At 49.4% G+C, this 23,134-nt stretch overlaps 1 protein-coding gene across 2 annotated transcripts; it reads left to right on the top strand.

Moving 5' to 3' along the window:
- Nucleotides 1-6,219: 6,219 nt before the first annotated feature.
- SNRNP70 (small nuclear ribonucleoprotein U1 subunit 70) lies at nt 6,220-22,085 on the top strand. 2 transcript variants are annotated; one of them, XM_055310566.1, is made up of 10 exons: nt 6,220-6,441; nt 7,131-7,287; nt 8,659-8,721; nt 8,830-8,884; nt 13,498-13,562; nt 13,728-13,790; nt 14,469-14,550; nt 17,802-17,903; nt 21,092-21,179; nt 21,288-22,085. In XM_055310566.1, exons 2-10 carry the CDS (start codon nt 7,141-7,143, stop codon nt 21,910-21,912), a joined length of 1,290 nt encoding a protein of 429 aa, XP_055166541.1. In that variant the 5' UTR covers nt 6,220-6,441; nt 7,131-7,140; the 3' UTR covers nt 21,913-22,085. The 2 variants fall into 2 exon arrangements, with proteins under 2 accessions (XP_055166541.1, XP_055166539.1); XM_055310564.1 differs by having other exon boundaries at nt 21,261-22,085.
- The last annotated feature ends 1,049 nt before the right edge of the window (nt 22,086-23,134 follow it).

Genomic DNA, 23,134 nt, shown 5'->3' with positions numbered 1-23,134 from the left:
AGGAAGGGAAGGGCTCCCAGCTTGTTCAGTGGAGCATGCAATTCTTGATCTTGCGGTTATGAGTTCGAGCCCCATGTTGGGTGTAGAGATGACTTAAAAATGAAATCATAAAAGAAAAAATAAAGATGGAGAAAAAGATCATGAGGCAAGGAATATAGAGGGCATCTAAGAAGCTGGAAAAGGCAAACAAGGAAACCAGTTATCTCCTGGAGCCTCCAGAAGGAACACAGCCCTGCAGTGGACCTCTGACTACAAGAACAGAATGAGAATAAATATTTGTTGTTTTATTTTTTAAAAAAGATTGATTTACTTATTCATGAGAGACACACAGAGAGAGGCAGAGAGAGAGGCAGAGACAGAAGCAGACTCCATGCAAAGAGCCCGATATGGGACTCGATTCTGGGACTCTGGGATCACACCCTGAGTGGAAGCGAGACGTTCAACTTATGAGCCACCCAGGCAACCCAATATGTGTTGTTTTAAACCACTAAATTTGGGCAGCCTGAGTGGCTCAGCGGTTTAGCGCCTCCTTCAGCCCAGGTCGTGATCCTGGGGACCCAGGATCGAGTCCCACGTCGGCTCCCTGCGTGGAGCCTGCTTCTCCCTCTGCCTGTGTCTCTGCCTCTCTCTCTCAATCCTCTCTGTGTGTTCTCATGAATAAATAAATAAAATCTTTAAAAAAAATAAAATAAACCACTAAATTTGAGTGCCTGGGTGGCTCAGCGGTTAAGCATCTGCCTTCGGCTTGGGTCATGATCCAGGGGTCCTGTGATCGAGTCCTGCATCGGGCTCCGTGCAGGGAGCCTGCTTCTCCCTCTGCCTACGTCTCTGCTTCTCTATGTGTGTGTCTCTTATGAATAAATAAATAAAATCTTATTTATTTATTTATTTTTAAAAAGATTTTTATTTATTTATGAGAGACAGAGAGAGAGAGAGAGAGGCAGAGACACAGGCAGAGGGAGAAACAGGCGCCATTCAGGGAGCCCCACGTGGGACTCGATCCTAGGTCTCCAGGATCACACCCTGAGCTGAAGGTGGCGCTAAACCACTGACCCACCCAGGCTGCCCAATAAAATCTTAATAAATAAATAAATAAATAAATAAATAAATAAATAAATAAATAAAATATTTTTTTAAAAAACCCACTAAATTTGTAGTGATTTGTTATGGCAGCAATAGGAAACAATTTCTCCCATTCCTCCGTTTTATTCCCTTGATTCCCATGTTATAATAACATCTTCGTTACTTTATTTTTTAAGATTTTATTTATTTATTCATGAGAGACACAGAGAGACAGAGACACAGGCAGAGGGAGAAGCAGGCTCCGTGCAGGGAGCTGATGTGGGACTCCATCCCAGGACCCAAGGATCATGACCTGAGCCAAAGGCAGGTGCTCAACCACTGAGCCTCCCAGTTGCTCCATCATCTTTGTTACTTTAAATTTTGAAATATTTTTAGACTTACAGAAGAATCACAAAGATAGCACAGGAGTTCATAAATATCCCTCACCTACCTTCTAATGGTATCTTAATGTCACCATAATATGTTAATGACCTCAACATTTTGAAGAATATTTATGTTGTAGACTATCCCTCCATTTGCTTATCTGGTGATTTATCTTGACTAGATAGAGATTATAGAGGGTTTTTTCTGGGAGGGGGGAGGCTGCCACAGAGATGAAATTCCCTCATCATATCATATTCGAGGCACGTGACCTGTCTTACTGCAGGTAAAGTTAACTTGGATCACTTGGTTAGGGTAGTGTCTGCTGGGTTTCTCCACTGTAAGGTTTTTATTTTCCTTCTGTAGTTAATGAACATTTGGGGGAGCCATCTTTTTTTGTTCCACCCAGTTTATTGAGATTGAGTTGACATACAATAAAATTTACCTTTTATTGTGTACACTTCTGAGTTCCAGCCAACATATACACAGTCATGTAACTGCCAGTACAAATCAAAACATAGGACAGTTCTAGCAATCCTGGAAAGTTGCCTCCCACCCTTTGTAGTCAACCACTTCCCCTACTTCCAGGTCCTGGAAACTACTGCTGTTTTCTCCCCCTACCCCATCCTTGTAGTTTTGCTTCTTCTAGAAGGTCATATAAATGAAATCATACAGTCTGTGGCTTTGGGAATCAAGCTTCTGTCACTTAGCATAATGCATCGAAGATTCATTCCTTGTTGTTTGTTTTAGATTTTATTTCTTTAAGAGAGTGAGCACAAGCAAGGGGAGTGGCAGAGGGAGAAGGAGAAGCAGACTCCCTGCTGAGCAGCCTGATGTGCAGCTCAAGGACCCCAGGATCATGACCTGAGCCTAAGGTAGACACTTAAGCGACCGAGCCACCCAGGCACCTCAAAAATTCATTCCTGTTGTGTTGATCAGTCAGTACTATTCCAAGGCACGGACAGATGCTCATTTGTTTATCCATTCATTTGAGTTCCATTTCATTTTTGGCGATTATAAATAAAGCTGTAGTAAAAATCCATGTACATGGGTTGCATGTGAACATGTTTTCAGGTCTCTTGAATAATTTAGTCAAGAATGGGCTTGCTGGGTTGTATGAAGTGGATGCTTAACATTTTTTTTTCCATCAGGAGACAATTGTGTCATAAGACATTTTTTTATTAAAGATTTTACTTATTTATTCATGAAAGACACACAGAGAGGGAGAGAGGCAGAGACATAGGCAGAAGGAGAAGCAGACTCCATGCAGGGAGCCCGATGTGGGACTTGATCCCGGGTATCCAGGATCACACCCTGGGCCAAAGGCAGGGGCCAAACCACTGAGCCACCCAGGGATCCCCGTCATAAGACTTTCTATCTTAGTATCTTATTTATTTATTATTATTATTTTTGTAGGCTCCACGTCCAATGTAAGGCTTGAACTCATGACCCTGAGATTAAGAGTTGCATGCTCGGGATCCCTGGGTGGCGCAGCGGTTTGGCACCTGCCTTTGGCCCAGGGCGCGATCCTGGAGACCCGGGATCGAATCCCACATCGGGCTCCCGGTGCATGGAGCCTGCTTCTCCCTCTGCCTGTGTCTCTGCCTCTCTCTCTCTCTCTCTCTCTCTCTCTCTCTCTCTGTGACTATCATAAAAAATTAAAAAAAAAGAGTTGCATGCTCTACCCACTGAGCCAGCCAGACGCCCCCACTTTTCTAATTTTTAAAATATTTTATTTATTCATGAGAGACACAGAGAGGCAGAGACATGGGCAGAGGGAGAAGCAGGCTTCTCGCAGGGAGCCCGACATGGGGCTCTATCCCAGGACCCTGGGATCATGCCCTGAGCCAAAGGCAGATACTCATCACTGAGACACCCAGGTATCGCTCAAAAATATTTATTGAAATGAAGCCACTGTTCTTTATGGTGCTATAGTTTCAACCAAATAACAAATAAGCAACTGTTTTTACAGAAGAATATTTTATTTTTTTTAAAGATTTTATTTATTTATTCATGAGAATACACAGAGAGGAGAGAGAGAAGCAGAGACACAAGCAGAGGGAGAAGGAGGCTCCATGCAGGGAGCTTGATGTGGGACTCGATCCTGGGTCTCCAGGATCACACCCTGGGCCGAAGGCGGCGCTAAACCGCTGAGCCACCGGGGCTGCCCCAGAAGAATATTTTAAAAGACAACTTGCTGGGCGCCTGGGTGGCTCAGTAGGTTAAGCATCTGCCTTCAGCTGAAGTAAGTCATGATCCCAGCGTCCTGGGATCGAGCTCCTCATAGAGATCCCTGCTCCGTGGGCAGTCTGCTTCTCCCCCTCCTTCCCGCTCGCACTCTCTTTTACATAAATAAAACCTTAAAATAAGAAAACTATCTTTCTACACGTAGACAAATAGAGCAGAGCTTGAATCTGCAAGTCTGAGCTAGAAAGTTGGAACTACGCCACATTGGAATAGACGTTTTCAAGACAAACATATAGATAAGATAGTAAAGAAAGATGTTGATGAAGTTTCTTCTTTTATAACAACATTTTCTTATTCCAGTTATTGGCAAAGAGTTCTGGCATCAGTTAATGGCAGTACCATAGCAGCACAGTGAGTATCTGCATTGTGCTGAGATAGATTGGGACTTAATCCTTGGATTTAATACCAAATAAATGTTAACATCTTCTTTAAACTTAGCATTTTGAACTAACTTCAGACTTTCAGAAAAGTTGCAAATATAGTGCAGAGTTTCCATATATTGTTCATCCAGCTTCTGCCAAAGTCTTCTTCCGTAACCATGGTACAATTATTTGCTAGGAAATTAATGTCGATATAATACTATTAATCAATAATTTCACAGATTTTCTTTGAATTTCACCACTTTTCCACGAATGTCCTTTTTTCTGGTTCGTCATGTAATTCAGGATTTCATTTTGCATTTATTTGTCCCCTTAATCTCTTTTAGTTTTTATTTTTGTTTTCTTTTGTTTTTTAAGTAAGCTCAAATCCAGAATGTGGGACATTCTACTGGAACCTGGTCCAGACTTGGAAAAACCAACATCATAACCAGAAAAAAAAGTGTCTATTTAATACTAAAGGGGCCAATGCAACCAAATGCAATGTGCGAACCTCAACTGGCTCCTGGTTTGGGTTAAAACAAAATATTTGTGGGTCAACTGGGAAAATCTGAATATCGGCTGGATAAACTTTCCTAGGGAATAAAATAACTTTGTGAGTATGTAGGAGAAGGTCCTTACTCTCATGCTGAAGCATTTAGAGGTGAAGGGCCATAGTAATTACTTTCTAATGGTACAGGAAAAATACATTATTAAAGCTGTTTTCACTTCATCTGTTTAAACTTTTTGTTTCAAAATAATTTTAGAATTACAGAAAAGATTCAAAAAATAGTGCAGAGTTCCACCCACATACAGAAAATGAACACGTCAAAATACTTTTAAAGTATGTGCTTTCAAAAAAAAAGTATGTGCTTTCATATTACATGTTTCTTGAACCATGAAATTTAAATTTTGCAATAACTGCCGTGATTATTATTAAACAGGCCATTGAATCTATCCAAAAAACTTACAACACTTAACTCCTTACAGGTCTACAGGGCCCTAAGAAACATGTCTGCCAGCTCTCAGATCTCATGGCCAGCAACGTGGGATTCCTGCCACCCGTCCTAAACCAGGGCCTTTGCACTTGCTGTTAACTTCGCCCACATCTCCCTTCCACGGAGATCAGCTTTCAGTGGGATCCGATTTCAACTCTTCTTTATTCTCTTTCTAAAATAACCCCACTTTCACTGCCCAAGCCCTTTATTATGTCCTGTTTTTCTCAAGTAGGCTCCACCCCGACCTGGGGCTTAAACTCCAGTTATGTGCTCAGTCAACCAGGTGCCCCTGCCCTATTCTCAACTTTGCTGGCCATTGTCCAAAATTTATTTTTTAAAATATTTTATTGATTTATTCATGAGAGACACACAGAGAGAGGCAGAGACACAGGCAGAGGGAGAAGCAGGCTCCTTGCTCGGAGCCCGATGTGGGACTCAATCCCTGAGCCAAAGGCAGACGCTCAACCGCTGAGCCGCCCATGAGTCCCCAAAATTAATTAATTAATTAATTAATTACGAGAAAGAGAGAGGCAGAGACACAGGAATAAGGAGAAGCAGGCTCCATGCCGGGAGCCTGACACGGGACTCGATCCCGGGACTCCAGGATCGCGCCCTGGGCCAAAGGCAGGAGCCAAACCGCCGAGCCACCCAGGGATCCCCCAAAATATATTCTTTTAAAATGCCTTCATCATCTCCTCCCATACAATGTAAGCTGCAAGAAGAAAAAGACTTTGCCTTCCTCAAGTACTGTATCTTCAGAGTTCAAACAGCGTCTAGCACACATTAGCCGCCGGATGAACAGTTACTGATTTAACAGGCTAGACGTCAACGTAATGACACCACTCACGTAGGGACTCTTTGCCAGGCGGCGGAGGGGTATTTTATCATACACGACATCACACGCATGCGTACAGGATCCGGGAAGTGTGTTGAGGCGGAGCATCGAGGAGTCTCGCGCTTAGAGGCAGTTGGACTCAGGAGCGCAAGGTGGAAAGGGTTACTGCTTGGTGCGGTACCCGCGTGCGCACTGCGGCCTGCCGGCGGCTGCAATAAAGAAGTTTAAGGTGCCCGGGGCGGGGAAATGACCTGGCGCGTGCGCAGTACCCGCGTCGGCGCCAGGTCCCTGTGTATGGGTTGGACTTAATCGCGCGGCGCGTGCGCAGCGCGGCTGGCGGAGGGATTTGGGGCTGGTCCCACCCCTTGCCCCTGTCGCGAGCCGAGGCCGCGCGGGCTCGTGAGCAGCGGTCTGGTCCGCGCGCTGGGCGGGCGACGGAGGTAGACGGACGCAGACGCCGCCAGAGTCGAAGTCAGAGCAGGAGCCTCTGCTGCTGAGGGGCCGCCGCAGCCGCCGCGAGCCCCCGGACCGTCGCCAGGCCGAGGAGGGCGCCGCGCGGCGGGTAAGTGTGACTGGCCTTACCGGGTGCGGAGCCGCTACCCATAATCCCCTGCGGCGGGCTCCAGTCTTTTCCCCGCGGCCGGGCCCCCTTCCCGCGCCACCGCACCTCTCTGCACCCTTACCCAGAGTCCTCTGGGAACCTAGGCCCTCTTCCCGCAGCTCTCCCGCGGTCCCTTTCCCACAGGCCTTTGCGGCATGTTGCCTTTTTCTCCTCGCCTCCGCTCTGGCCTGGACCCTTACCCACAATTCTTTTCGCCGGTGGGGGGGCCTGGATCTATTACCCACAAGCCCCTGGCTCGAGGGGCTTGTTGCTTTTGAGCCTCTTCCCTTGATTGGAGACTTCCTGCCACTCCCGCCCCCGTAACCTGTTTTTCAGGGGTGCGAGACCCCCAGCCGCCTTTGCTTTGGACCTCTCTCGTAAGAATCGAGTTCCCCGCAGGCTCCCAAGGAACCTCTAAGCACCCCCGCGGCCCTCCCCCGCCCCAGGTCTTCTTGCTCGGGACTTTGAGACTTAACTAATGAGGAACTTTTTCAGTCTTTGTTTTCTTTACAATCCATTCATGCTCTTACAGAATCTGTTTGCATGCTGAGATCTTGCTCCTCTTTCTCTTTCTTGGGAGTCAAGGGATTATAGAGGCCTCATCTCTACCCAGTCACCCTAACATAAGGCTGTCCTGCTTCTGCTCTCAGACTTGGCAAGATGACCCAGTTCCTGCCGCCCAACCTTCTGGCCCTCTTTGCTCCCCGTGATCCTATCCCATACCTGCCTCCCTTGGAGAAACTGCCACATGAAAAACACCACAATCAACCTTACTGTGGCATTGCACCCTACATCCGAGAATTTGAGGTGAGTTCACTGAGCAGACGTGTGGTTTGGGTTCTGGGGGCCGGGGAGCTGGATTTGGGAGTCCAGTTTCTAGACTTTTTCTAACTGTGCAATTTAGTTAGGGGACTTTTTTGATCCTCTGTTTTAAATGGGGTTGGTAATGCATTCTTCCTAGGGTTTTTGTGGAAATTGAGTAACTAGCAGTTGAGGATTCAGGCTCTGGAGACAGGCAGTCCTTGGCACAAACCATTTATCAGCTGTGTGACTTTGGGCAAGTGGTGTATGCTCTTAGTGGATTTCTTCATCTTTGCAAGGGATTAATAGTATTTTCCTCATAACATTGGCAGGGAATTAATTAACTGCAAAACTCGGCACAGGGCTTGGCACCAAGTAGTCGCAATTGTCAATGTTACCATGTTTACCGGTTTTGTTATTAATAGGATGGTGTTTGTATGGGCTTGAAGATTTCAGCTTTGCAATTGCAGGGTAAACACAAATATGTGACTATGGCTTCTGGGCCTCAGTCTTTTCATTTGTAAAATGGGGAAAACTGCATCAGAGGTGCATCAGAGTGATCGCTTCAGCAACACATATACTAAAAAAGGAGGTGCATCAGAGCACACCTGAGAAATGCTGGCACACAGCCAGAAGTCAGAAGGGAAAGTTCCGGTGTCAAATAAGGGCAGCTGAAGGTGGAGGAAGCTGCAGAGCAGAAGTTAGTGGAGAGATAACAGAAGACTGATGGATTCTTTAGTAGGATTTGCCACCCTTGGTGAACCGGTCCTTAGGAAATGTTATTAGCTAATTAAACTAATTTAATGGCTACAGGCCCGTGGCACCCTTGATGATGCAGGTCATGTGGTAGTTACAGTTTAATGAGCGGTTGGTGAGCCCTTCGAGAACTGTCCTGGTCCTCAGAAGGTGTCCAGTTACTGCTTCTGAACTGTTCTGTCAGCTCCTTTGGCTTCAGCCCTGGTCCCAATCTCCACCTGTGATAAAGGATTAATCTTTTGCAGAGTGATGATGTTGATAAATACAAAGTTATTTTGACTCTTAGTATCCTTAAAAATTATAGAATAAAGAATTAGATTTTTATTAAGTTTAGCAGGTATAAAGCTATTTTATTTGGTTGCTATAGAAGTTTCTGAGTTCTTATTTCTGTACCTCTTTTGTCACAGACCAGCAACAGTTTGAGGACAGCATTGGTTCATGGATCGTGCTTTTGATCTTTGCTATTCCCCCAGGTCCATTGGTCTGGGAGGTGTCCCATGTTTGCTTGTGTGTGGTGGGTGGGGAGGGGGAGGTGAGTGGCTGAGGTGCTTAATGTTTTCTGGATGGGTGTCCCTTGCAACTCTCTGTCTCTCCCCACCTGTCACCTCTTCTTTTTCCTAGGACCCTCGAGATGCCCCTCCCCCGACACGAGCAGAAACCCGGGAGGAACGCATGGAGAGGAAGGTATAATTTGCACCTCTTGGCCCCACATCTTTTTTGCCACTTTCTAGCATGTTTCCTGACATCAGGGCACTTCCATCTGCATTCAGTTGTCCACTTTTCTCCTGACAGAGACGAGAAAAGATTGAACGGCGACAGCAGGAAGTGGAGACAGAGCTAAAAATGTGTAAGTTTCTCTTCCTCTCCCATCTCTTCCTCAGACCCTTTTGCTTTTCTTTCCCACTGATCCACCCCAGGTCTCTAATTTGGGAAGGTGGGATGGTTCACTTTTTTGAGTTTACAAAGTTGGCCAAACACTGTGTTTGGTTGAGGCATTTAAGGAGTACAGCATGGGGTCTGGGTTGGTGAGAGGGAGCCTTAGGACCTAGGACCTGTGTCCTACAGGAGAGAACACTCAGAGGGGCCATCACAACCCAGTTTAGTGTCATGGGCTGAAGCAGTGAAGCAGTTACGGCTCCACTTTCACTCCTTGACCTTTGTGCTAGGGATTTTCCATCCCTTGCAGGTACAGGAAGGATTGAAACACGGGACCAAACACATTATAGCCATTAGCCAGACTTCACAAGAGGGTCACATCAATCTCAGGTAGTCCTTTTTTGTTAGAGCAAGGCCTTTATAATCAGAAGACTTGGGCTTTCCTAAACTACACCTGTGAGACTGGTGAATCCTGTCTCTTTGAACCTTATTCCCTGGAGTGGCATGTTTCCTCAGGGCAATTATGCAGATGCTTCATATCATCTTCATCTTCTTTTTCTTCTTTTTCTTTTTTAAATATTTAATCTGAGAGAGTTTACATTTGACTAGGAGGAGGGGCAGAGGGAGAGGATTGCAAGCAGACTCCCAGCCTACACGATGCAAGACCCCCAGATGCCTAACATCTAAAGACTTGAATACCTAGCTGACAGCCGCCTGAGTACTGACTCACTACAATTGCTTTCCTGCCTGTTCTTGGAGGCATCTCAGACTCAGTGTCCAAACCACATTCAGAATTTCCTCCTCCTACTACCTTGGCCTCCTTGGATGTTTTCTTCAGTGGAACATAGCCATGCACTCTTGCAAGTCATGATTTTTATTGTTGGCCACCCAGTTTATTTTTAACACTTTTTCCCCCTTCTTTTCCCCAGTCTGTCATCATGACCTGTCCCTGTTACTCTCTGAATGTTCCAAATCTGACCCTTCTCTCCATGTTCACCACTACCCAAGTCCCCTCCTGCCTGCATACACAGTAATAGACCAACTGGTTTATCTACATCTATGTCTCTGTCAAGTTCTTTGGGTCTTTTTTTTAAGTACAACTCTACCTTTTTATGCTAACAGTTTGCTTTTGTTCTAGGCATAAAGTCCAAAGTCTCTTTTCTGCCCACGCTTCCAGACATGTTGCACACCATGCTCCCCTCCCACTCTAGCCATAGCTGCCACCTCTTATGCTTCGTTCTTGTTGGATGGTCTCCTGTCATTGGGCTTTTGCCCAGGCTGTTCCCCCATCTGTGACGATACCTTGGTTTATGTGCAGCAGCCCTTCATATCCCCGTTCAGCTGTCACTTTCCAAGGAAGCCTTTCATGACTTGTTGCTCAGGTTAAGTCCCCTTGTTTGCTGAAAACTCTTGAGTCGTCCTGCAGGTTGGTCACTTCAGTCCGCTTCAGGGATTTGAAGATAATATCTCTTCACTGCAGGGTCACGGTTGCTCCCAAGAGAGCAGGATTCAGATAGGATTTTCTTACGATTATGGTCCCTGCCCCTGTAGGACCTGGCACACAGAATTGTCGGCAGCAGTTAGTCTGGGAAGTCTTTTCACTCCATTACTAGGGCACAGGCCTTATGGTCTGACCGATGTGTGTTTTTAACCCCAGTTCTGCCACTTGCAGCCTGATGGCCTTGGGTAAATCACTTGTCCCCTTGGAAGTTATTTTCCACTCTTTAAGAATTCGGGTCTTGATATATTAACACCACAAAGGTGCAGTCAACCAAATTCAGAGTGTGGGAAGTTGCATGAAACAAACTTGTAACTCAAGTTTTACAAGTTTTCTTTAACCAACAAATGATAACGGGAAAAGGGCACAGGGAGTGGACTGTATGGATTAAAGAATCAAAAGCTCTGTCAACTACATGATACGTGTGGAGCTTGTTTGGGTCCAGATTTAAATGAGCTGACTCTAAAAATCCAGTTTTGAAACAATTGGTATTTGAACACCAGGTCCCAGGTAAAGGAACTGACGTTAATATATTCAGGTGCAGTAGTAGTAAAGTGATTCTGGTTCCTTAAAAAGTCTCTGTGAGATGGAAATGGCATATCTGGGGTCTGATTTAATTATTTTGGCAGGATGGGGGTATAGATGAAATGAATGTGGCCAAGTGTTGATAATTGAAGCTGGATACTAGGGACTTCTATTGTTCTCTACTTCCTTGAGTGTGTGGACTTTGGTGTAATAGGAAAGAAAAGTATGGATCAGGTACGTTAAGGATTTTATGTCCTGAGAGCCTCTCTCCCCAACTACGGAAGCTTACTGTGCCTAGTTGCAGTTAATGGCAACCCTTCGAGGGGACCTTGTCCCTTGCAAAGCAGTTGGTGTGCTTCACATCACTGATTTCTTCTAGCTTCCAAGCCTGGCAGGGGTCATTACTCCTAATTAGAAGACGAGGAAAATCAAGACTTGTTGAGGCCTAGTATGCTTACTGAGAGAGTTCTGAGGTGCTTTCCCCACCATCCCAAGTGTCTCACGAGGTTCCCTCTTCCTCTGCCCCCGCCCAGTATAGTTCTTTGAGTCCTCACTCTGGGTTGCTATCTCGATGATCCTTTTAGCCAAAGATTTCTTGAAAGTTGAGTTGCCTGCACAGTGGAGTGCCATGAGGGTGTGTATTTAATGGCGCCAACCCGTGAGCTGCTGGCCACCTGTAGTTTTCTGCCACCGTCATTGTGCTGATGTGTTCTTTTCAGATAAAGGGTACCCTTGACTCAGTTGCAGTAGCTTTTACCTTTAGTCACACCTGTGGGCCCCTTGGGTGAGCAGGAACTGGATTCTCAACGCCTTGTCCCTGGTGCTGCCAGGTGCCCCCATGCTGCCCACCAGGAAGCTCAGGGCCCTGCTGTTTGGCCTTCGTCCTTTTCCCAGGCAGCAAACCCGTAGAACTCCTGCTGCCTGCTGTTGGCAGATGTGTTTCTTGTTGTTCCTGTGAGACTTTGAGGTCTTGGGTCAAACGTCCTTATACCAGTGAGGCGTTTCCTGACCTTCCCTTTACAGCTCTTCTGCCTGGGACTGTCATCATCTGAGAGAACTAGACGGTCCCCTTACCTTGTTCATGGTCAGCCTCCCTGCATTTGTGTCTGTTCTCTGAGAGGGCAGGGATCTTTTTTTGTCTGGCTCATTCTTGAATCCCTGACACCTTATGACAGTTCCAGGTGCTTGCTAGTACTTAACAGGTACCTGTTGGGTGAATAGATGAGAGCCGCCAGGTGTAGGCTGAAATACTGGGGCACAGAAAATCACAGCACAGGGGGATGAAGTAGGGTGAACAACCAGAGGGGCAGGCTCAAAGACAGCGTCATCATCAAAGGCTACCATCAGTTTCCAGGTAGTTATTCTTTTAGATGTGGGCTCCATCCTCTGCTTTTTAGTAAATTCTCTAAAATCACCTTGTACTTCATTTAGGTTTGCGGTGTCACCCTCTCACAGAAAACAGACCTGTAGTTTTATTTCTCTGGCTTCTGGTAATATCTAGAATGTCTTCTTAAGGAGCTAGCTAGGGCCTAAGTATTCATCATGGAGCCCCTGGCCCATGAGGCCAGGCTGGGCTATAGAGTGGGGCTTGGCCTCTTTGCTGATCTGATGCTTTTTCTTCTTTCATGCATCAGGGGCTAGTTTTGTTTCCATTTGCAAAATGATGGACTCTCCACATCTAGCACAGTGCCTGGTTTAAGCACGTGGGCAATACATTATTAATATTTCTTTTCTCATATTCTCCACAATATGGCAGGTCATTCTAAGGTGACACTGTGTCACGGAAGAAATGCCTCCACTGAGCGGTGGTCAGGGTGCCACTGGGGCCCTGGCAGGAGTCAAGGGCCATTGTATGTGACTGGGTCGCCATAGTCTGTGAAAAGGACTTCTTCCCAGGCCTGAGCCATAAGAATCACTTCTGGAATTGGTTTTGTAATAGATCTCGGCTTCTGTCTGTGGAGACAGTTATTCCTCAGTGGCCTTGCGGGAGTAAGAATCTGATCAGCATCTTGTGCCCTTGGTTTCTTCCTGAGGCACAGAGGCCATAGTACAAAGGGAAGAAAGCAAGGCTGGAGGCTGGGGCACTCCTGGCTTCCCTCCAGGCCCTCCCTCAGCTTTTATCTAAGGTTTCTCTGTGAGCTGTAGTTGCACGCTATGCCAACGGGTGGCAGTGTGGCCCTGCAGGTGAGGGAGGAAACTGGGCACCTGGAGTGATTAGGCTGCCTCTGCAGAGATGCCCAGTCTTCCCCTAGAAGGGACTGGAGCTGTAGCATGTATAGGTCTGAAATTGTGTTCAGAAAAAAAAAAAATGAAATTGTGTTTTCAGGCCAGCCCTATCCAGTGAGCTTGAGGTTGCCTAGCCCCTTTCCCCATCAGGCTGAATTGGCTACTCACATAAAGGCCACTGTGCTCTAGGGAAACTGGAGAGAGGAGCATGCCCGAGGTCTCTAGGTCACAATGGTTTTCTTCTAGCAAATGGGCCTCCACCCATTTTCTGTGTCTGTCTTGCCAAATGAGACTGTTGACACCTTGTACTTAGCCATTCTGTTCTTCCTGCACAGGGGACCCTCACAATGATCCCAATGCTCAGGGTGATGCCTTCAAGACTCTCTTTGTGGCTAGAGTGGTGAGTCCCCAGCTCCCCACCCCTGGAGCCCCAGAGGATCCTAGAACCCGGGGCTGGTGAAAGTTTGGGTTTGGGACAATGGACAGTAGGCTAAGTTCTGGAACGTTCTGAGGGCTTTGGGACAGCTTGTTTCTCCCACTTAACTTTGTATCTGTCTCCTGGTAGAACTATGACACAACAGAATCTAAGCTCCGGAGAGAGTTCGAAGTATATGGACCCATCAAAAGAGTGAGTGGACTGGGGTCTGGGCTGCTTGAATTGGAACAGGGTGCAGGGAGGGAGAAGGCTGGCTCTTGGCCCTGAGGATGCATCCCATCATGTTGGGGCTTCAGAAGCCGTGGCCTGCATTTACAAATTGACTACATTTCTGTGCAGCAGACCTTGGGTAGCAGGAGTAAAATTAGGAAGTAACAGCTGCTTTTTTGTTGATTTAGGGTATGGGTCAGCAAACTACAAACTATTTGTAAATAAAGGTTTATTGGTAACCAGTCAAGCCCATTTGTTCACTATCGTCTGTGGCTGCTGTTGGTGTAAGGCAGTCTGGTAATTGGACAGATTGTAAGGCCCTCTGAGTTGAAAATATCTGTTGTCTGGCCCTTTAGAGACAAAGTATAAATGTGTGTGCTGATTCTCATTTTAGAGCAAGGCTTTATGTTTAACTGACATGTCTTGAATTCAGTGAATTGAAGTCACTGGAGTGCTCTGGGCAGTAGTGATGGCTGGAGATCATTGTGCACAAACAATGCTGATGAGAGCATTAGTCACTCTGGGCTCTTGAGGACAGGGAGAGGGGTCTGAGACATCTGTCGCTGGCAGGAGCTAGCCCAGGGCCTGGCACGCAGGCTCTGCGATTGAGTGGGTGGGATTTCCTTGCCTGAGAACTAATCTTTGCCCACCTCCCCCCAGATACACATGGTCTACAGTAAGCGGTCAGGAAAGCCCCGCGGCTATGCCTTCATCGAGTATGAACATGAGCGAGACATGCATTGTGAGTACCTCCGGCCTGAGCCCTGCCCTCTGACCCTCTCTCTCTATGCTGCCCAGCCCCTTCCCGTCGTCTGTCCCCACCCCCCACCCTGCCAAACCTGACATTAGCGATGTCTCTTCTCCTCCTCCCTCTGTTTCTGATATATCTTTTTTTTTTTATATATACATGTTTTTTAAAAAACAAAAACCAAAACCCCCCACAACGTGTGTGTGTGTGTGAACCTGGGGAGGTAAGTGTCACACGTTGAACCTCAGGGGCAAGGAGGGAACTGGGTGGGGGCTGGGGCCAGCTGGAGGTGGGGGGAAGGGGTCGGATGTTCGGGGAGCCTCTCCCCATTCCCCCTACCAGAATTGGGGGCGTCCAGGTTGGAATGAGGACTGGCCTTTGAACCTGCCCTCTCTTCCCCCCCAGCAAAGCTGGGGCTGGGCCACCCGACCCTCTGCCTCCCCACCCCTGGCCCCCCACCCTGTTCCTCATCGGGCAGTGGGTTGGTAGGCGTGTTCAGCGCCTGCCCCCCCATCTCCAAAGCCCCCTTTGAGGCTGCGGCGGCGTCCACATGGGCAGGGATGGGTGGGTGGGGGCGGGCAGGGCTGCGGCGTGTCCAGGGGCCGCCGTATTAATTGACTGTTCTTATTGTCACTGCAGCCACCACGCAGCTGGCTTGCAGCTGATGCTTACGCTCCCCTTACAACACCTCAGTGTATGGTTGGTATAAGGGTTTGTATCATGGGTAAGATCACTCAGCACCGCACACCAGCCCAGCTTAGCCAGGCAGCTCAGGAGCAGTGAGGCGTCCCTCTTCCCATCCCCAGTCGCCCCCTCAGCCTTCCCGCACCCACAGCCCTTTCCTGGTTTGGGTGCCCCTTGTCCCTTCTGCCACCCCTTCCCCCCAATCCACATATGCTCTCTGATAATCTTGCTGATCCCAGGAAGGAAAGGATGAACCCTGATGGGAAAGGCTGCTGGCCTCTCCAACTGGGCTCTGCCCCACCCCTGACTTACCTGGCTTCACGATGTCAGCGGCAAGGTTACAGGAATACTGAAACAGGATGCACGAGGGTGAGGGCTTCGTGTGGAACCCTTCAACCCTTTGCTGCCTGCCCCCATGCTTCTGTGGGGCTGTCACTGTGGTGGCCCTGGAGAATCTTTTTGGTTGCTAGACTCGGGTTGCTGTGCCCATTTTCTGTCTGCCTTATCATGGTTGAGGCCTACCAAGAGGGCTGTGGTGCCCAGCGGCTCTGCAGAGTGCATGGAATTGGGGATTGGGGTGAGGGAGGGATTGAGTGACAGGCTGCAAATAGCTGACGGGGTTGTAGATTTTACTTAGGACCCTTCCACTGTCTAGAGACCTAAGAGAGGGAGAGAAAGAGAAGCCTAGAAGTACACATGTCACATGATTTCTTTGTTGGTACTCCTGGGTTGGGCCTCTTCTGGGGTTTGGGACATTGAACCAGAGCAGGGTTCCTTTGCTTGACTGTGCTCCCGGTCCTTAAATCCCTTTCCCCCAATACCCTCCTCTGGGTTTGGGGGGCCAAGTGGCCCCTCCTCCAGATCATGGGCAGCACTCCATCTCCTGGACCCCCCACCCCCAGGCTGTCCCTTATGTGCCAGCCTTTGAGTGGCAGGTGGTGGGAGGGAGTGTGGAATCCAAAGTGGAGAAGTCCTTCCACATGCTGCGAGGAGGGTGGGGCGTGTGCCTAGTTCAGTGTGGACTTTACTGGGAAAGGTGACGGCCGACAGTTTTGCTAAGGCCTCCCCAGCTTTCTTTTTAAATTCAACAAGCTAGTCCCAGGGCATTACCAGCTTCTAGACTTGATGTTAATCCTTGTCTCCCCCTCTTTCAAGGCCTCCGTGAGGTTTCTTTGGGGTCCACCACTGCCTCTGCCTGTCTCCAGGTGGTGCAGGAGATGTGGTTCCTCTCCCTCTCTGTGGCTCCCTAGAACCCCCCCATTTCCCTTCCCTGTAGCTTTAGCTGACCCTATGGTGGTGGGTGTGGGGTCTGTGCGCGTGCTCAGGTAAGCTTGGGGGCTCCAGGTAAGCGGTCCCGTGTCCCCCCCCGGGAAGCCCGCCTCCTCGCCAGGCCCCCAGGAGTTGCCGAGCCCCCCCCATCCCGCTCGGTTTGGACACCCGCAAGGCCGGCATCGGTAAATGGCACCTTTTTCTCTTCCTCTGGTTGTTATTTGGGGGGGAGAGGGCTGGGGCGGGGCAGGGTATTGTGGTTGGTTGAGGACAACCCCCTAGGCCAGGGCTGGGGGTGGGAAACGGACTTTTTTTGCCCTCCTGATGCCCCATGGGAGACAGGCCTGGGATCGGGCCTGCCCATCGCTGTGCCCTGCCCAAGAGCAGGAATATGCCTCTTCCTGAATCTCCCCCTCTACTCCTCACCCTTCCCAAGAGGCTCCGGCTGGGGTTGGCCTCCCAGCCCAGCTTGTGTTGAGCTGGGGGTGTGGAGGGAGAGATGGAATGGGGGCTGGGATTGGGTGGCAGTCAGTCGGCTCAGGTAAGGCAGGAATTGTCAGTAGCACCGCACGCCTCCCATACCTTCCTCCACTTTCCCTCTGCCCTAGCTGCTGTAGGGGGGCCCCTCCAGGCCCCCTGGGAGCACCATAACCCACCCTTCTGCTCCCTGTCATCTCCTAAAGATTTCTCCCACCCTTTTCTGGTTCATTTTCTGTTCTGATGTCTGTTCTCCCCACGCTCACCCCGCCCCCCCCCCAAAAAAAAAACAAAAAACAAAAAGCAAAAAGGAAAACCGGTGTGAACTGGGGTGCAGAGCGGCCCAGCTGGGCCTCCTTCCCCAGCATGATGTTTTAGGGTGCATGCCTGGGGTTGTGGAGGAGCCCTCCCCCACAGCAGAGTCCAGCCTTAAGTTAACCTCCAGTTTCTTTGCAGCAACTTTGGCCGCCTGGGCAGGAGGGGGCTGCTCCGTCGAATGGGAGTAGGGAAGGGCCTGGGAGCCCAGGAGAGGGTGGTTGGGTCGTCTTGCTCCCCACAACCGTGATTGGGGGATGATACACAGGTGCCGAGATGGAGCAGGCCCCTCCTGGTTTGGGAGAGGGTTGGTCTGGCTATCAGTTTTGACTGGCTGGCTGGTGTGCGTGTGTGTGTGTGTGTGCGCGCGTGCACGCACAGTTTGTGTGCACAGTGTTGATGGGGACGTGAGGGTGGGGATGCTGCAGAGCTGGGCACTGTCCTGACTAGAGGACCCTCTGGGGACTCCTCCCCCTTCCCCCTCCCCGCATCTGTTGCAGCCGCTTACAAGCACGCAGACGGCAAGAAGATTGATGGCCGGAGAGTCCTTGTGGACGTGGAGAGGGGCCGAACTGTGAAGGGCTGGCGGCCCCGGCGGCTAGGTGAGCACTTCCTGCCCAGGCTGAGCCTTGGTGGGCCTGTACTCTCTTATGCATCCTCTGCTGCTTGCTGTCTTCCCTTCTCCTTTTTGCTTGCCTGGCCGCTCATCACGTCCTCCCTTGCTCCCTCCAGCTCCTCTTCTCTTGTCACCATCATTATCGTTCCTGGTGGCTGACTTCTCATTCTGGTTTACTGATTAGGAGTGGGAGCACTGTCTGGAGAGGCGAGTGTGGGATCAAATGTCAGCCTGTGTACTTACTAGTTAGTGGATTTCCCTGCTTCATTTTCCTTATCGTAGAAATTGGGGCTAACCTCAAGAGTTCACTGAGCTCAGCATACCAAATGCCTAGATGCCTAGCTTGGCATGTGACGGGGCTTGTAAATGTCACTCTCTCATCTACTTATTTTTGACTCTTGCTCATTTGTTTTTGTTTTTGTTTTTTTTTTTTTAAGATTTTTATTTATTCATGAGACACACAGAGAGGCAGAGACACAGGCAGAGGGAGAAGCAGGCTCCATGCAGGGAGCCCGATGTGGGACTCGGTCCCCAGACTCCAGGATCATGCCCTGGGCCAAAGGCAGGCGCTAAACCACTGAGCCACCCAGGGATCCCCTCATTTGTTTATTCTTTGATTACCAGCTATGTACCACATTTTTAGTCAGGAGCAAGACGGATGGCCTGTGTCTCTCTCTGATTGTTACTGTGTCAAAATCAGTTTGGTTGTAAATATCGGAAATACATTTGAGGTTTTTAAAACATAAAGGGGGATCCCTGGGTGGCGCAGCGGTTTGGCGCCTGCCTTTGGCCCAGGGCGCGATCCTGGAGACCCGGGATCGAATCCCACGTCGGGCTCCCGGTGCATGGAGCCTGCTTCTCCCTCTGCCTGTGTCTCTGCCCCCCCCCCCCCCCCGTCTCTCTCTGTGACTATCATAAATAAATAATAAAATAAAAAAAAAAATAAAACATAAAGGGAGCCTTATTGATAGATAATCCTGGAGGTCCTTTGGAGGCCAGAGATGTGTGATGCCAGTGGGCCTCGAGGACCTGGTAGCTAGATCTTAAGCCTGTCAGGAGCCACCTTTGGCATCGCAGCAGCTTGCTTCCACCTTGTCTGCTATCTGTGCAGACTGGTCTCTTCTGTGTTTCCTTGCACTGATCCCATGAGTGCTACACCTAGTCTTGGTGAGTCTCTATACTTCCGGGGGGTTGGATCTGAGTGGCTCTTCATTGGGCCTGGACCTGGGGCTGCTGTCCTGCCATCTAAACATGCATGTTAAGGACCTACTCCTGCAGGGGTGAGTGACAGTTCTCCAAGAAAGATGGTCACCCTGGACTTGCCTGTGCAGCGTAAACCACACAGTCACCTGCCGAGTCTTGGAACAGTAATAGGTTCTTATCGCCCTCATTTCTTGAGGGTGGAGTGAGTTTTTCATAGTCTGCTATTTTCTGTTGTAGAATCCTGGAATCCCAGAATCTTGTAGTTCATTTGGCATTCAGACTTTGGCATAGCAGTACTCACTACATCCTGACCCAGTATATATCTGTGGAAAAGTATCCAAAACAGAAGTTTTATGAATAGTAATTATCTTTCCTACGGGCAGTGTATACTAGTATTTTACTTTTTTTTTTTTTAATGTGTTGGTTCCAACCCATCAAATTGAAGATGGGTTCCATAGTTGGATCATGACCTGAATGTTGAAGACATGGTCTGTTTGCCATACGTGTAATGTTCCAGATGCCTGATCAGTTGCCTGTCCTGGTTAGAATGTCTGCTCTCCAAGCAGCCTTTCTCCTTTTTCACCAGCACTACGAAAAGTCATTTCCTTATATGGAACTCGGGCCTGCCTCACTGAAGCTTTCTTCTGGTTAGTGTGGTGCAGAAGGGTGCACGAAAGGGCCAAGTTCTGGAGTCAGCCGGCAGTCCTATTCCAGTTCTGCACCTTCGTTGCCAAGTCTCTGTGGATAAGCGACTGTCTTTGTTTTCTCATCTGAAGAAGGAAGGAGTCCTTTGTTTCCTCTTATAGTTGTTCAGTCAGTTATTTGATGACAGTACATAGACTTTTATATTCTGGGTGCTATACCACACGCTGGTTACAGCGAGCAGAGCCAGATGTAGTCCGACTTTGACAGTGCGTCACAGGCTGCTGGGAGAGGCAGGCATTGCTCAACTCACACAGATGTAGGAAATGTGAAGCTCCCCCTTAAAGGTTCAGGAAGGAAATGTATGTGGGCTGTGAGTATATAGTGGAGAACAGCTTAATCTGGTAGGTCAGGGAAGGCTTCCTGAAGAAGTGATGTAGGGGTCCCTGGGTGGTGCAGTGGTTTGGCGCCTGTCTTTGGCCCGGGGCGCGATCCTGGAGACATGGGATCGAATCCCATGTCGGGCTCCCGGTGCATGGAGCCTGCTTCTCCCTCTGCCTGTGTCTTTGCCTCTCTCTCTCTCTCTCTGTGACTGTCATAAATAAATAAAAAATTAAAAAAAAAAGTGATGTATGGGCTGACACATAAAGGATGAACAAGTTCACTCCACAGGAAGGTAAGATTCTAGAGAAAGAGATAAATGATCCCCCAAACTAGGGCGGAAAAGAGATTGAGAATAGCCCAGAATGTAAAGAACCAGAGGCTCCTGGTTTGAAAGGTGAGCATTGGGAAACCATTGGAGGTTTTGAGGCAGATCACATTTTCTGTTAGAAAGTTTATTGGCTTGGCGTGCCTGGGTGGCACAGTCAGGAGTCAGCCTTCGGCTCAGGTCATGATCTCTGTGTCCTGGAGTTGAGCTCCCTGCTCAGTGGGGAGTCTGCTTGTCCCCATCTTTTGCCCCTCCACACACTCCCACCCCTCATGCTGGCTCTGTCTCAAAGTCTTAAAAAAAAAAGGTCAGTGGCTTTGGTTGGTGGCAGGAGGCAGCTGAGGGGAAAGGGTTTGGGCCACTCTGTGGTACCTAGCAGTTAGGGATCTGCGCTTTGTAGTGCAAGTTCAAGTGTGAACTTGCAGGTGTTTCCCATTGGGCGCTTGGTGACGGTCTTCATGTGTCTTTGAAGCACGGTTGTCCTGTTAAAAGTGCACCTCGCAGAGGTGGTTGCAGTCCTTTCCTTTGCTGTTTGGTGCCCCTCGTTTCCCTTCCCTAAGCGCTTCCCTTCTCTAAGCCAGCTACCCCGACTGACCCTCTCTCGCCTGCCCCCACCCCAGGTGGCGGCCTAGGCGGAACCAGAAGAGGCGGGGCTGACGTGAACATCCGGCATTCAGGCCGGGACGATACTTCCCGCTACGATGAGAGGTAAGATTAGGCAGCTGGTTTCCTGGGCTGGGGGTGGTCACATGGGGAACCCTGCCGCAAACCTCTGCCCACCTCATCCAGGCCCGGCCCCTCCCCGCTTCCCCACAGGGACCGGGACCGGGACCGTGAGCGGGAGCGCAGGGAACGAAGCCGCGAGCGAGACAAGGAGCGAGAACGGCGACGCTCCCGCTCTCGGGACCGGCGGCGGCGCTCACGGAGTCGCGACAAGGAGGAGCGGAGGCGCTCCAGGGAGCGGAGCAAGGACAAGGACCGGGAACGGAAGCGGCGAAGTAGCCGGAGCCGAGAACGGGCACGACGGGAGCGCGAGCGCAAGGAGGAGCTGCGTGGCGGCGGCGGTGGCGGTGACATGGCGGAGCCCTCTGAGGCCGGTGATGCGCCCCCTGACGATGGGCCTCCTGGGGAGCTGGGTCCTGATGGCCCTGATGGTCCAGAGGAGAAGGGTCGGGATCGTGACCGGGAACGACGTCGGAGCCACCGGAGCGAGCGAGAGCGGCGTCGGGACCGCGATCGAGACCGGGATCGCGAGCACAAGCGGGGGGAGCGGGGTGGTGAACGGGGCAGGGATGAGGCCCGAGGTGGGGGTGGTGGTGGCCAGGACAACGGGCTGGAGGGTCTGGGCAACGAAAGCCGAGACATGTACATGGAGTCTGAGGGAGGTGATGGGTATCTTGCTCCAGAGAACGGGTATTTGATGGAGGCTGCACCAGAGTGAAGAGGGCCTCCCCCACTGTTTTATTTGGACGTGTTCCTACCCACCCATTTGCTGTCATCCTCTCCCCCAATCTTCTTGGCCACCACCTAAGTTTGCCAGCCAAGGGTAGGAGTCTCCTTATTTGTTCTGGCCCCTTGGATTTAAAAATAAAATTAATTTCCTGTTGATAATGAGCACCTTGGTTTCTTTTTCACTGCTCTTTGCCTTCCTCAGAAGGTCATCACCTGACTGTTGATAGCTCTACTTTGGTTGTGTCCTGGGCCTGCTGAGAACTTGGGCTTTGTGACCTAAGGCTGGGGCTACCCGGACTATGCCAGACGTTAAAATGGAATAAGGAGGTGCTCTGAGGGTTCCTTCTGTTAGGGTTTTTGATCCTTTTGTGATTTTTTTTTTTTTTAAACATCTTCCATACATTCCCTGGGGCGCCATCCCTACTCAGGTCTTGGTGGCTGGATAGGGCTCTAGACACTTGATTGGTGGAAGCTGCAAGTTTGTTTGAAAGGGAAGCTGAGTTGTAGAGTGGGGAAAGGGCTGAGGAGATGAAGTAGGAGCACAGGCTGCAGAACATCTGCAGGAGGGGCAAAGGGCCTGCGATTCATGATAGGAAGTTGACCGTGAGTATCTTCATACTTGCCAGTGACAGTGGAAGATTAACAAGAAATAGGAGAGGTTCTGTCAGCAGAGGAGATGGCAGCCATTTACAGACGATCAGATAAGGTGATGGTGACAACCCTTAAGTGTGGTGGCTGCTTGAGAAGGAAGCCAGTCAGCTTTGCAGAACCCCAGGGGGGCTCGAGACAACTGCAAGTACAATAAACGTAGCTGACTCCACAATCTGCCCGGAACAGTTGCCCTGCATTTCAGCACTCAGGATGCCTAGGAATTGGGCATTTTCAGCCTAGGCAATTTTGGGACCTATTTTTGTCTTTGAGAAGTTTCTAAGTCTAAAGGCAAACTTCGCCTGATAACCCAAAGACAGCCTGTCTATTAAATCTAGCCCAAGGATGATGCTTTTTAACTGCCTCAGTCTTCATAAACATACAAAGATGACAGCCAATTGAGAAAATTCGGCAGCAGGAGACCACAAGCTAGATGGACACCTGGTCCTGGAAGGAAGAACTTTGGGAGTAAAAAAGAAGTTGATACCTCTAGTATATCGTCATAGGTACCAGGATACTGCACCTGAACTTCCGTAATTGTGAATAAGTGTTTTGGACTAGTG

Source organism: Nyctereutes procyonoides, unplaced genomic scaffold (genome assembly GCF_905146905.1).
Source record: "Nyctereutes procyonoides isolate TBG_1078 unplaced genomic scaffold, NYPRO_anot_genome, whole genome shotgun sequence".
Classification (NCBI taxonomy): Eukaryota; Metazoa; Chordata; class Mammalia; order Carnivora; family Canidae; genus Nyctereutes; species Nyctereutes procyonoides.
The sequence above is the reverse complement of the archived record's forward strand: the minus strand, read 5'-3'. Positions and strand labels throughout refer to the sequence as shown.